Source organism: Acanthopagrus latus, chromosome 10 (genome assembly GCF_904848185.1).
Source record: "Acanthopagrus latus isolate v.2019 chromosome 10, fAcaLat1.1, whole genome shotgun sequence".
Classification (NCBI taxonomy): Eukaryota; Metazoa; Chordata; class Actinopteri; order Spariformes; family Sparidae; genus Acanthopagrus; species Acanthopagrus latus.
The window spans coordinates 2134244-2149529 of NC_051048.1; the positions used below are offsets into that span (position 1 = coordinate 2134244).

The window sequence follows — 15286 nt, forward strand, 5'->3', positions numbered from 1 at the left end:
GCCTCGGGAGGGTGCACCCCAACCCATCATAACAGTGTTTCCTTGCTGTCATAGCAAATGAAGGAACAAAACATCTGGCCTCATCATTAGATCACACCCTCTCTGATCAAAGCCTGATAAATGTTCAGATGTTTCAGTAACAAAAGTCTGGCCACACAGCAAACATAACAAATATATTATTAATATTCTTTATTCACACTGTTACATTTCTCTAGAGAGCAAAACCTGAAGGCGAGGGGTCGCAGGTCAGGAAACTCACAAAACACTGCACAAATACAAGTAAACAACATATTTGGAAGTTGGTATTTTCAAGTTGTCTTATTTTTCATATTCAGCATTGAGAAAGATGTACATCAGCATCTTGGGAGAAATCAATTATTGATTTTAATTCTGCAGTTCTGAAAAAGTAATGTTCCAAAGTGACAGTGTAAACTGCATTACAAACACAAAACAGGATAACAAAAATATCTTCACTCTGAACAAAAGATACAACAGCTGTAAACATTTGTGTGTCATCACACTTAGAATTACACAAAATGTGAATATTCAGTCCAGTCAGCTGCATCGTCTCACATTTTGATTTTACATTTTATATTTCAGAATGAAATTTTGCCTTGATGAACAGTGTTTTTTTCTGTTTTAAATATATATTTGTTACAACTCATAATCAGTATTCCTTTATTGTCCCACAAATGGGGAAATGAGTTTGCCACAGCAGCCAAAGATCAGAATAATACGGAAAAAAACAATAACAATAGTAAAAAATAGTAAAAGTATTAAACAATATAATAAAAACATTAAGAAATAGAGTAGACAACTGATAGTGTTTGTAGGACCCAAAAGTGGACAGCGATGCAGCCACTGGAGCTGAATGCAAAGAGTTGTTGTGTAAGTTATATACAGTTGAGGGTGGTGAGATACTCTGGCTGGAGCCTCCGTCAGGTAGGAAGTAGGAGGAGCAGAGATGAAGATCAGGGCTTTTCAGCAGGCGATGACAGTGTGTAATGCTGTGACATCCGTGAAAATTATTATCTTTTAGTTAATACGATCTAAGTTGTATTGAATCTCTCCAGTGTTGCTGATGAGGGAGACCTGCAGTTTGTCTTCAGAGCTCCAGGTCCTTCAACACCAGGTCAGTGGAGGCTTATTCCTGTTACTGGTCCTGCAGGAGGGAAATGTATTCATTCAAATTCATTCAGAGAATATATAAAACCTAACCCAATAACATATAAAACATGACATGTTTCTTACTTGGTGTAACAGAACTGCCTTATGCTCACTTCTGTATTTTCAGTTCAGTTTGAATTGTGAGGACGTGAATACTTTTCTTCATATTTTGAGGTCAGAAGAGAAGAAAAAACATTTAAAGGTAGAAATTGTTTATTGCATTTATTATATCTGCTACAACTGTACAACATATCAAAACAATGAGGAATTTAAGCCAAATTCAGTGAAATTTAATGGCTTAAATTCAGTTAAACAATCTTAAAAGACATTGACTTTTTGTGTTTTTTAAAGATAAAAATAAAGGCGGTTACTTGATTTAAAGGTAGAAAACAGACAAAACAGAGAGAAGATCCAGACAGAAGAAGAGAGAGCGTCTCTCTTATTAAAGGATGTCAGTCAGAATCAACAGTAAGACAGGACAGGACGCTCATTTGACTTCCAGTAGAACAGAGAGGTCAAATAGTGATGGTGATGAAAAGCAGCAGTTTGTAGATGAATCACAGTCTCAGTTGTTGTGATTAAACTGATCAGTGATCAGCAGAGAGTTCAGTCAGTCTGTCTCACTGTTCTTCCTCATTCACATCAACTGACTGAAGAGTTTCTGGAACAACACTTGATGAGCTTTACACATTATTACTGTGTGTTGCTTCTTTACTCACAACGTCTCTGATGCTCTACAGCAGAACATCAGCAGTGTTAAAACATCGACCACGAGCACAGGAAGTGTTTAAGGCAAAATAAACAAATCCCAAAGGCTTCAAATTAATTGAATTTATAATTAATTGAAAAGACTTTGACTCTTTGTGCAGTTAATGTCATTATACATAAAAACAATCCTCAGAAATGAAAGCAGTACTAAGTAAGATGTAAAGTTTGCTATATGCAGCAAAGTCACAGGCAGTGGATGTCAATCAATCTTTCAGTATACATGCCTGTATCACACTAATAATAAATATGAGAAGAATAATCTCAATTACATCATTTCTTAAAATGTTATTTGTTATTATACCTTGGTCTGGGGGAATACTCGATTCTGATTGGCTGCAGGGTGTCTATTAGTCCTTGATATAAGTAGTTCCAGTCAATGGATTCTTTACATGTTCTACATTGTGACCATAATGCCTCACGTGGACGAAGCTTTCCTCCAAGTCAGGTCTGGTCCACTCTATCGTCTCTGCATTAACGTCCATTGCAGGTTTTAGGTGACATGGCAAAATGATGTCATCGCCAATTCCTGCCAGTACTGATCGAGGTGGACCAATTAACTGAGAATGACCTGGAAAGAAAGAGATGTGTTTATTAATTCCTACAGTAGGGGACAGTTTCCAAGAATATTTGTATTAGAAGTAAATTCAAAGTGCAGTATCAGTCATAGCAGTTTTCCATAAATCAATAGAAAAGTGAAAGTAGGAGACAGTTGTATTTACTTACACTTTACAATCAGTGACCAGTCATTCATTCATTGAAATGCAGCTTTAATAAACAACTACACGTAACCAAACAACTCATGTCATGGTTTTAGAATTTTAGTTCAGTTTGTCTCTTGTTTCTGTAACCTACCTTCTGGGAGTCTTGTGATTGGGTCCATTGTCTGAAACCTTAATATGAACTGACCAATCAGAGCCCAGCAGACTCTGAGCAGTCTGAGACTTTCAGAAGGAGCTATATAACTTGTGTTATTCTCTTAAACTGAAGTGTCAAAGAAACCAGTGTTAAAATGTCCACTGTGTAAGTCCTCATGATAGACTACAATCCAGTAGTTCTGAGTCTTCCTCCCAAAGAGCTAATCTCCACCTAGCTCCCTAGTAGACTAGCCATCAGCCTCCTAGCCTCCTACCTTCTACAGCACCTCAGTTGGCTAGCCACTGGATAAATCCAATAGAATCTAACAGTCGCATCCAGCAGTAACAGTAGAAACCACCTCTAGGGAAACCCTCCAGAAGGAACTGTTGCCGATGAACTGATCTGTCCCAAAACATCTGTCTAGCTCCTCTTCTTCTTTTCTTGTCTGCTCCCAGTTAACTGTTAGTAACCCGGATGACTCATGTTCCTGATTACCCATTGGACCTCCAGTTAACCACCCCTACCGACTTCCAGCTGCGACCACAGTAACCACATTAAGCAGATCTCCAGCTAGCTGCCTCCTAATATGCCCAACATTGATCCCCTTTCCTGTTCTCCAGCAGTCTCTGGCTCCCCTGCCAACACTGGCTGATTTCTTTCTTAGCTTGACCTTTTTTCAACAGCCCCCTTTGTGTTGCTGGTACCCACAGATGAAGTTGTTGATTGTAGACTTCAAAATGTACTCTGAACTAAATTCAGTTACCCAGAATTCCCCAGTTCTCACACCTAGATGCAATGACTGCCAAGAGACCCAGCTTTGAGTTATTATTGGTCAGGGTGACAGACCCCCCACTGACCAGGTAGTCAAAACTCCAGCTAAATACACAATCAAAGGAACATAAAGCAAGTAAGCACCAAGTTGCTATCTTAATTATTAATTATCCCTGCTGATCATGAATTATTTTTGATGGCCAGATACATCTAGCCAAAAGTCGTTACATTGAACCCCACTAGTCTCCTACTGGGTTAGACATGGATTTGTAACTACAAACAGTTGCATTATGGTAAGAATTGATAAATCAATTAAATTTGTAACCCATTTGATTAACCAAAATGTTTTCGGTTATTAACTGCCACTTTGAGCTATTTGCTATTGTCGTATCAATTCAAGGTGAAAGTGCTCTGTAGAAACGGTAAGAATTTCAGTCAAGCATTTGCATATCTCATCCATGATGCATTTTAGTCAAGCTGTCAGCATTTGACAACTAAGTGTTCCTCATGTTAATCACAGTGCGCTGCTGGCCCTTAGATACAAGTAAGTTTATATCTGGCTGACACTGCCTTGCATTTCAGCTTGAGTAAGAGGTAGGGCCAGAGATAGGGCCACTACCAGCCCTGTGAAACATACGTTTTTTGCTGTTAGTAACAACCACGTTTCAGCCCGAATCAAATTTCAGAGACAATCCTCTGACTGTTACTGCCCCCCAGTTAGTGAAGTATTACCCAGAATTAGCCAGTTCTCTACAGCTGATATGGTAGCTTTGGTTGTAGCTATTAAGTTGATAATTAAGTCAAAACACTGAACTGCACCCTTTACATTTAATGGTTGGTTCAATGGTCTTACCTCTACAAGGGTGTGTCAGGAGTAGATCTAAAACCAAAACAGTGAGCAGGGGTCCGAGCAGTGAAAGAAAGGACAGTCTGTAGATCTGGTGAGGCATCCTGCCGCTCTGAAAACGGACCAAGGATACAGTGTTTGAAAAGAAATGCTTTTGAATTGTTATTTAGGTAAAATAAGTAATCCAGCCATTCATGAGCAGGCACAAAGGGACACGCCGCCTACTAAGTATTTAATCTGCATGAAGTTGAAGAACTTGTGAGAAAAATGTAAATGATAACAAATTTTAAATGTTGAAATCAAAGCAGCACAGAATATTTTCTCTCTGTCGAGCTACAAAGATGGCTCATGTCCTTGTCTCTAAATGGGTTGACAACACACAGATCAATTGACTCATAGGCTATACATCTAACCACATTACTCTCTTACAAGCTACATGTGTGGTCTAAATACAGGGCAAGTTTCATTAAAGGGGATAACGTCTTTCAATACAGACGTTAAAATATGTAGAACAAGCAAATATAGATAAAGAAGTCGACGTACCTGTACTGTGATGTGTCGGTTACTTCCCCAGACTGCATGACTGAAGTTTGTAAATCATTACTTGATTCTGTTTTATCAACTACAAATTGATTAGATTTAATTCAAAACATAATCAACAGATCAACAAGTAAAGTTAATTATATTTCAGATGTATATATTATAACATTAATTATATTGTATTTATTAATCTATCAGTTAACTTTGAACACAGTTTTGTGATTCTGTCTGGTTTCACTTTGAGTGTCTTTCAAACACACGACTGAACTTTGAGCCTGTTGTCAGGCAACTGTAGGCTTGTATAAAACATTACAGCTGTAATCAAAAAGATCAGGAGAGATAACACTGTTCTTCTATGTCTTGTGAGGTAGGTGTTGGGTCTGTTATCTTACTGTAGGGGGCAGAACAGGTCTTCTTTGTCAGGTTCAAATTGGTAGGATGCTGATTGAGGACAAGCAGTATACACATCCAATTTGAAACTATGTGATGTTAATGCTGACAGTAAAAGCTCTTCACAAAAGAGTTTGTAACTGCTAGCAAAATGTTAGATTGTCTTTCAGCTTTATGTTCTGATTAGTCGCAGCTGTTTCCATCAACTACTGACAAAATATGTGGCACTGCTTATTTAAAGAAATTCACAGAAGGAGAAATTAACCTAAAATTGCTTATTGTATCTGTCCAGTATGCACGATCATGCTACCAGTTATGTTGCATCAATGAGTATCAAACTACTGGCAGGATGTAAAGGTTGATCATGTTCCTGTCTGTGAAGATTCTGTCCTGTTTGTGTCTCTCTATGTCAGATGCAGCTTTTCGTATCATTTCAAACCGACTGCAAGTCTATGAATACGAGTCCATCTTTTTTCACTGTGAGGGTCTTGATGGCTCCACTCAGTTGAGAGGCATCAGGAACACTGAGAGAAGACAGTGGAGAATACTGGTGTGAGACTAAAGGAGGAGAGAGGAGCAACAGTGTGGAGATCACTGTCACCGGTATGTTTAAAGCAGCGAAATCCATGAGATCATCTCTTTAAATGTTAAAGACAATGTTGAGAGAGCTAGAGGAAGAAGATGAACAAGATGCCAAATTGTGTGACGGAGGGCAACAATGTGACTCTGACCTGCAGAAACAAGACGACCTCTTCCAACCTCACAGCTGATTTCTATAAAGAAGGCGTCCATATTGGGAGCACGATTACAGGAATCATGATCATCCACAGTGTCTCAAAATGCGAACATAAGGATAAAAACAGGAACATGAATATTTAACATAATTATATCTTTTCTTCAAACTGGCATTTTACAGTCCCTGATTTCATTTTTCATTTTGGTCTGGAACAACAGAAACCTTTTTGTAATCTTTTTTAAAGATTAATACATATGACTTTAGTTAGTTCATGAGAGAATCAGGCAACATTTTATTGTGTGAACATTACATTCATCATCATTTCTGAATTTGAATCCTGGTGCATCATATAATCCACTGATGTTCACCGACATTTATGATTGTTCACTAAAAAGGAGCAGCAGCCATCCTACTACTCTGTTTTATTAAAATATCTCTCTTAGTATCAATAAAGTTCAGATGGTTCACAGAATGATATTTGTTTTGTTTGAACAGAAAATATATACATAAAAAAGATGTGGTGATCATCAACAAATCATCAAAGAACACAATATGGGGCGCACAGGTAGTCGAGTGGTTAGAGCACATCTGCAGCTGACCCTGGTTTGAATTCCGGCCAGAGGACCTTTGCTGCTTGTCACACACCCTCTTTCCCCATTTTATAATCTATCCACTGTCTAAATCAAGGTATATATGCCTAAAAAGAACACAATATGACTCAGAGCAAATCGATTAAAAAAAAAAAAAAAAAAAAAAAACATAACTGGAAGTTTACACAGGTAAAAAATCCAACAGGACAGACAGAATTCTAAACTAACAGTTAAAACTTGCTGTTACATAATCACCTTAAATACATTTGCGATGTAAAATATTGATTAATGTAAATAATCTGATGACTTTATATTATTCTTCATAACAACTAAATATTTGTAATTTGTCACAAGAGAAACCTGTGATAATGTTACATTGAATATGAATAACACAGGTTAGTGTCTGCTGTCTCCAGGTGAGACAGTGGTGTGATGTCATGTTTACTGCATTACAAGCAGGAACATGTGAGTCCTGATGTTCCAGATGTTTCATGTCTTCAGTCTGCTGGAGTTCAGCTCTGTTTCCCCTCAGAGGGAATCTTTGTGTTCATGATGCTTCATTTCTCTGATGGCTCTGATCTCTAACAGAGGAGACGCTCGCAGGTCAGATGGAGGAAACAAAGCTGAGACATCTGGACTCATTATTATCTTTCAGTCAATATGATCTAAGTTATACTGAATCTCTCCATTATAACTGATGAGGGAGACCTGCAGTTTGTCTCTATGGCTCCAGGACTTCAGGTCCTCCAACACCAGGTCAGCACGAGGAAAACTCCTGCCATAACCACAGCAACCCACCTGTAACACAGATATACAAGCTGAACTATTATTATTATTATTATTATTATTATTATTATTATTATTATTATTATTATTATTATTTCCTTAAGTTTACTTTAATTCAAATGGAACACATCGGCAGTATTGACAGAAAAAGGAAAAGAGTCAATTTAACAACATTTATTGAGAAATCAAGACTCACAGTGAAAACATGTCCAGTCTTGACGGTGTTTGATGGTTCCTTAAATTGATGTATAACAGGTTTATTGTCTTTGACCTGTATCTTTAAGCTCCAGCCTCCCAGCTGTTGTTCCTGCAGGAGGGAAATTGATTGTCAGATGGAGGAAGAGAAAGAAAGACGAGAGAACAAATGAATGTGAGCGAGTGTTAAATCTCTGGTGTTTATAAATGATTACATTATTATATTACATAATACATATAAATATTCTTGATACACTTGGTTACAATATTGTTACATCTTACAGAAAACTCATAAATTATTGATCCAAACATGAACAACGTTACCTCTTTGGATGTGTTTATGAGTTGGATATATCTGCCCTCTGGGTCGATCTTAAAATCAACTGCAGGTTTTCTGGTTGAGTTCTGACTGAGCGAGCTGCTGTCCTGTGTCTCAGACTCTCTCTGTGTGACAACACACACAGATCAGTTATTAAAGATGAATCAAATTATATCAATATGATGCTTGTGTGTGTGTATGTGTGTGTGTGTGTGTGTGTGCCAGTCAGTAGTTTATTTTGTCATATCTGTTTATTCTGAATTAGCTGTCAGCAACTTATAGTGCACTAAAGTGTCAATGTTTTAAAATAAACTCGGAAAACAGCAAAAGCCAATTTATTCATTGTGTTTATAGATTTTCTTACATATATGCTTATCCTGAATTGTTTAAATGGATTTCAAAGGTGAAAAGGTTCAGTGGTAACAAGAAATAGGATCATGATTGGAATGAAAGGAGCATTCTACAAAGGATCAGTCATTCACAACAAAGGATGGAGTGAAGTTTGAAAACAAATGTAGAACTGTATGCACTTATTTATTTGGAAAGAGAATGAACTGATAGAGAGATTCCAGATCTCAGCAGATCAACGGTGTTCCTTCATCATTCGTGTTTGTAGGGCTGGACCTGCTTTGCTGCGGTGTAGCTACAAATTATATGTATTCATAAACAAGATTTCAATCTTCCACTTGAGATTGTTAAAGAAAAGTGGTCCACTGTTTGTATGTCAGTGTTTGTGTGTGTGTACTTGTTTCTTAAGCTCTTCAACCTTTTCGTTTTGTTCTCTGGGTGAATGATCTTAAACTCAACATGTGGTTCTGTTTTGAGTCTTCACTCTCACTTTTCCCATGATCCTCTTTGTCTGCACACTTGTTGGATTTACTCATTCAATCATGAAAGGGGACATGAGAGCAGTGATGGATAAAAATACAGACGTTAACTATAATGTTCTTGTTGTGGAGGAGACTGATTAGAAGAACTGAAAGGCAGCAGGTACGTAGCTGAAAAGCATCATTACCTCAGTGGTTTTGGTCTTCAGTTCCTCCTCCAGGGTCTGAACTTTGTTCTCAGCTTCCTTTCTCTTCTTCTGTTCCTCCTGGATCTTCTGCCTCAAAAGTAACATCCAGGCCGACTGAAAGAGAAGAAACATTAGTGACCAGTAACAGCCGAAGTTCTTTTATTTTTGTTATTGTACTGGCCATAACTTAATGTACAGTAATGTATTCTTTTTAAATTTTTGTATCATCTAAATTTTCCCAACTGGGAAGAGAGAGAGACTAAGATCAACATGTTTCTTTGAAGATATTTTATTTATTTAAAGCAATCCTACATGATAACTTACCCGAGAGAGGGTAACATGTTTTTTTAGATCCTGTGAAGAAAGAGAGAGATTAAGAGAGACATGTTGTTATTACAGATAGTTTAGTGATTTATTATGTCGACCAGTAAAAATATGATTTAAAGGCTCGGTGGAGTTTAGAGCTCTCACAGCATCATGGAGCTGTTTCTCTATAACAACTGTCACACACTGACTCTTCCTCCTGATTAGACACAAATCTAAAGTAAGGTGAAGTTACAAACATGAACCTCCAATGTGTCGGAATCCAGATCCTCCATCAGGGTCTGCAGGCCGGATTCCATCTTCTTAATCTGCTGCTGGAGCTGCTGGACTTCAGCTTGTTTGTTATTAGACTGAGGGGAAAGAAAAGATGAGACAGGTTTCATTTGTATGTGTCATTTCAGATCAACATTACTAAAAGTGTTGATGTAACTTGTATGACTGTATTTCATCATTTCTTTTATTCCCAGCAGACACTGTCCTCCTACAACAGCATCAGTCCTCTCAGCAAGTGTCCCAGAACACAGTGAGGAGACAAAGCCCTCTAGAGGCCAGAGGAGGTAAGACAGGAGCAAAGGAGGAAGTCAGCTGATGTTAGGGAGCAGTTCTCTGTCAGGGAACAAACTGTTGAGGAGCTTCACCTTCTCTGTTTTAGTCCTGATCTTAAACACAACATGTGCTTCTAGTTTGTAGTAAAATAGAGCTGATGGAAACAAGTCAGTGTTGTGTGAAGAAGATACAAAGAGAAAGACCTGAGTGAACTTGAACTTAAGTTAACTGGTTAATAAAGATTAACCTCATTAATCTTGGACTCCGTTATCATCTTTGTTTCCTTCAGATGAAGGTGCAGAGACACATGGACAGACAGTAAACTTACTGAGAGGCTTGATCATCTGTTTTGGTTGTAATAGGAGTGAATATACAACACAATCAGTCCTGAGGTGAAGCATGAATCATTCTGCATCAGATTTAACAAGGAGGAGAATAAATGTGAAGTGTTTCTTTCAGTCCATCTCAGTTAAGAGTTTTTTTAACAACAAAAACACCTTCACCTTTTATCATAATCTAAAGACACAATAAAGCAGAAAAGTGCAGCTGTGAGACATTTAAGAAGTGAGGACAAACGAGGCTGGAGACAAATCAGAGTAACATGTGAAGAGACAAAGAGTTGAGTGAACAAGTCATCTGAATTCATAAAGTTAATAATGATCACATTCACCTCTTTGTTCTTGGACTCCAGCTGATCCTTCAGCATCTTCACTTCACTCTGAGCTTTCTCTTTGTTCTTTGTCTCCTGCAGGAGCTTCCTGATGGTTTCATCTGGGTGTTTCTCCATCTGAGAGTTAAAGAGAGACATGAAGAAAGATCAGAGACACAATCAGTCCAATGTAAAGCTCTGATTCATTCTGCAAAAAATAAAATATATCTATTGTAGTTTTCTGTGGAACATTCATGATCAAATGAAAGTGATGAACCTGGTCAGTCTTCTCCTGCAGCTCCTGGTTCTTCCTCTGAACTTCTTCCTCTCTCTTCTTCTTCTCCTCCTGGAGATGAGTGAAGACACAGTGTTTCATTAAGACAACAAGGAAACACAACAACAGTAACAGACAAACAGCTTTGTACAGTTACACACTGGTGTTCATCAGAACCAGCAGACAGAAACACTCAGTGATGAAAACCATCATGGTCTCATTTTGACGGATCTGAAGGTGGATTAAATGAATCAGGTAGGAGGCTGAAAATAAAAGTTCTGTGAAGAATATAAATCCAAACCTCTCTGTTCTTCTTCTGCAGCTCCTCCTCCAGGATCTGAACTCTGTTCTCAGCTTCCTCTCTGCTCTGCTGCTCCTCCTTTAACTTCTGCTGCTCCTCCTTTAACTTCTGCTGCTCCTCCTTTAACTTCTGCTGCTCCTCCTTTAACTTCTGCTGCTGCTCGTTTAACTTCTGCTGCTCCTCCTTTAACTCCTGCTTCTCCTCCTTTAACTTGGACTGAAAGAGAAGAACAGGTAAGAATTAATGACAGGAAAGTAGAGAATTTCTTGTTTCTTAAAAAAGGCTTTTCATGTATACTATCACATTTCATACATGCAATATCTGTTTTTTATTAATCGCTTTTACTTTAGTATTATTTTAATCATCTTATTCTATTTGGTTTGACCAGTAAAACTGATGGAATGAAAACCAGTTTGTCTCGTTTGTGTTTTCACTGATTTACAGATTCACTTCTCTGATTTGCTACATGAAGAAACTACAGAGTGAATAAATTGTTCTGCATGACAGCTTAGAGGAGGAAGACTGGATCACATGTTGTCTTATTAAAACATGTTCATGGTTTAATGTTGGAGCTTCTCTGTGGAGTTTTAGACCTCCAGCAGCACCATGATCTGCTCTGGAGGCTTCATGTTCTACTGGACTCTGTGGGTGGAGCTCTTCACCACCACCCTGTCTGGACTGTCTCTACCTCCACCTCTGGTCCCAGAGCCAGTGAAGCAGCTCCATGAAGGTTTTTACTCCCTGAGCTTTGGGAGACTAAGAGTCTTTGAGCTGAACTGAAAAAACTGGACTTCTACATATTGACTGTGAATCTTCTTTACTGGACCAAAACCATCAGAGACACAACAACTCACTTCACTCTGTTCTTCTAACCATTAATATAACACAGGTAGAGATATCTGGAGGTTGAATGTTGTGTTACAGTTAAGGAGAGTCTGCAGTGGTTCATACTGGTGACAGGAAACACTTTTTCTAATTTCAGGTCCTAGTTTTGTCTTCAGCCATTTAAAGACCCCTGACACCAAAAGATGGTTACTGACAAATACAAGAGAACAAGAAATTCAGATTCTCCAGGAGATCATTTCTTATATTTCTTCCCATTGCTTTTCTGTCTTATCTCTTTTTTTCATATTGTTTAATCTCCACTGATTTACTGTTACCCTAATCCCTCTGTCTGCCTGAAGTGTGCCTTCTTTAACAGGGAAACCAGGCTCTGTATTAAAATATGACCAAATATACTGAATGTCTGATTGTCCAAACGTTAATTAAAACTGTCATAGCTGCTGCAGATCCTGTTTCTGGGCGTAAATATGTTTTATCTCCTTGCTTATAACTGTTATTCTGCCAAGTGACTCTTATTCTTGCTCGTCTTTTCTCTTGTACAACACCTCCATTAGCTTCCGTACCTTTGTCACAAGCCCCTCACCCTCTTGGTTCATCTCTCCTTCACCAGTTTCATCCCTGTGGATCCTCTTGGTCTCTGAGCACAAATAAAGTCAGTAAGATTAAAGTGTAAAAGACATTTACTTGACTTGGAAATGTTCCACAGCAAAAGAGGCAGTCAGTCTAAAATCATGTTATAAAGAAAAGACATGCGGCAATTTCACTGATTGAATTAAATGTAGACAAACTACCATTTATCAGCACTGTAACCAGTGGAATATGGACATGTTGTTCAAAAGAAAGATCATTTACAAAATCACATCACTTTTCCACATAAACCTTGTGTAGCTTGACATTGACAGATAAGAACAGTTCACTCATGACTTACTTGTCTTGTATTGTCTCCACAAAAGAAAGCCAAGAATCAGAATAACCAGGATGCAAACAGCCAAACTAACAGACAAACCAGTTGCGGCAGAAGAAGAACTGGACTGAACCCCAAAGAAATCATCTGAAATGATAAAACACAGAAAAACATAACAGTTATAGAAAACTGGGCCTGCTGTTTGGCACTAAAACGGTGATCACATCATAAATTTAATAATTTCCTACCTGGAACATGTATGTGTGTCTCTCTGATCTGGTTGGTGTGGTTCTGTTGGACTCTACAGGTGAAGCTGTTGCTGTGTCTCTTCTCCACAGTCACTCTGCTGCTGACAGTATAGAGGTCATCAGGACCTCTGACTGTCTCTGTAGGTCCAGCAGAGAGGAGGTTTCCCTCACCGTCCAGCCAGAACACCTCAGGTTCTGGATACCAGCCTGTAGACTCACACTGTAGAACCACTGCTCCTTTGTTTCTGTCCAGCCCTGATAGACTGATGGTAGGCCCGGAAACAACACGTGATGCTGAGCAAAAGAAAATTTTAAACCATTGGTTGATGATCAGTGAGGAAGCAGCATGAGGTGTGTCCCGCTGTCCGAAGCATCATCTGATTTATGTACATGTACATATATCTGCAGTTTAGCTCGTAAATGGTTAACAGTGAAGCTGATTCACACACCTGTATAAACACTAGATACAGAACATAATGCAGCCAGACAGCTTATCTAAGCCACAAGCAGGCCATACCATGATCACATGTCATGTGACACTGTGTGAGGTACAGGTGGACCTGGCTTTTAAAGGGACAATAGATGACACTGATTGATTCATATGTTTGAACCTTGTGTCTCACTATATGTCCAGAATATGTGATTATTAAGTGTCCACTCACCCACAATGAGCTCAACTACAGATCCTGTGTTCAGTTTTGGAATGTAGCACTGGTATCTTCCTGCATCAGAAGGTTTCACTTTGGACAGTTTCAGTGAAACGTTTCCGTGCTTCAGTTCATCGATGGACACTGATGTTCGTCCAGTGAATGATGGATGTTTGGATCGTAGGAGGTCCTGACCAGCACGCCGCACGTGGACAAAAATAGGTTTCAGGTCAGGTCTCGTCCACTCCAACGTCATGGCAACAACATCAGCCTCAGGTTCCAGGTGACAGGGCAAAATGATGTCATCACCAACTGTTGCTACTATTGGCTGAGATGGAGCAATTAACTGAGACTGACCTGGAAAGAAACACATGTGGTTATTCTGTTGGGACAAATTAAATTCTCCACCCTTGTACTGTCTTAATAGAAGCAGACCCTCAATCTAAAAAAACATGTTGGGTGTAAATGAAGGACAGTGAACAGAAACCTGTAAGAGAGGAAGGTTAGCTGAAGCATCAATGTCACAAGTTTGTCATCATCAAGTCAAAAGTGGTCCAGTACTTTAATTTATGACCAAATACTTCAAAAAAATGATGGCTTCTATCGATATGTTTTGTTATTTAACTCACTTACACCGAGTGTGTATTAGTGTGTGAGTTACCTGAACATGAGTGTGATATGAGAAGATGGAAGAACAAAACACTGAGGGGTCTGAATGAATACCGAAATTCATTCTGCTGGGGAAAGAAATGGACATAGACAAGTTAGAGTTTACATGGAAAAATGATTTGGAATTGTTGCTTTTTTTGCAAAATAAATACAACATTGCCAACATTAAATTTAATTCACAACAATGAAAAAGTAATTCCTCAGCAAACTATATTAAATTATCTGAAGTCACACACGACTCCAACAATCAGAAGATTATAGAGTCCCAGAAGACGAGGAGCAGTTTCTCAGGATGGAAACAAGGACAAACAAGTTATAGATTCTGTCAGTAACAGAAGGGTTTTTGGACCCAACTGTGTGAGTTACACGTTCACTGACACTATATCATATTTCATTTTCTCTGATTTAAAGTAATAACTTACAGATAATGACAGCAACATGGCTACACAATGCAGTTTAACTTTCACTTTTAACAACACGGACGTTATGCAGAGTTACAGGGTGCTATCACAGACCACACAACTGTAAATGAAGACTGGTAAAGAAATCATTCAAGAGATTTTTTGTGTTGTAGAATACAACTTTGTTGAAAAATGATAAAATGGCCAAAAGTAAAAGTAGAAGACGACGTACCTGCTGCATGATGTCGCTCAACTGATCAGACTGTACAGCCCAAGTCTGTAAATCATTGACAGGCTGTGAGTCCACAACACTCTGGTTTATCAACTGCCAAGTGCTCATGTATTTTATTTGTGCATATTTTTTGTGGATCAAGATTCACTATCCAAACAACATTATTAAGAAAACCTTTATGTTGAGCAGAATCATTAGTTAAAATGAATAATAGGACCAACTATAAACACTGTTTTAGAGCTCAGTTTAACTTTTAGTGTCTACGACAA

The 15286-nt window shown here is 38.4% G+C and overlaps 1 protein-coding gene and 1 long non-coding RNA gene across 3 annotated transcripts in view; both read right to left on the bottom strand.

The window, feature by feature from the left end:
- Positions 1 to 174: 174 nt before the first annotated feature.
- On the bottom strand, positions 175 to 5186 carry LOC119026915. Its single transcript, XR_005077254.1, has 4 exons — positions 4952 to 5186; positions 4415 to 4520; positions 2237 to 2503; positions 175 to 1162 (listed from the first exon to the last, which is right to left on the bottom strand). It is a non-coding gene; the product is annotated as an uncharacterized LOC119026915 (long non-coding RNA).
- Positions 5187 to 6393: 1207 nt separating this feature from the next.
- LOC119026856 (stress response protein NST1-like) overlaps positions 6394 to 15286 on the bottom strand; it is a 39704-nt gene continuing 30811 nt past the window's right edge. The window contains exons 5-12 of one of the 2 annotated variants that reach the window (XM_037111468.1): positions 10776 to 10850; positions 10520 to 10636; positions 9549 to 9653; positions 9304 to 9333; positions 8980 to 9093; positions 7970 to 8089; positions 7647 to 7757; positions 6396 to 7462 (exon numbers count right to left, since the gene is read on the bottom strand). In XM_037111468.1, the coding sequence (XP_036967363.1) occupies positions 7316 to 7462; positions 7647 to 7757; positions 7970 to 8089; positions 8980 to 9093; positions 9304 to 9333; positions 9549 to 9653; positions 10520 to 10636; positions 10776 to 10850 (819 nt within the window). In that variant the 3' untranslated portion in view covers positions 6396 to 7315. Of the gene's footprint in view, positions 7463 to 7646; positions 7758 to 7969; positions 8090 to 8979; positions 9094 to 9303; positions 9334 to 9548; positions 9654 to 10519; positions 10637 to 10775; positions 10851 to 15286 lie in introns of both variants that reach the window. The other variant, XM_037111467.1, reaches the window with a different exon arrangement.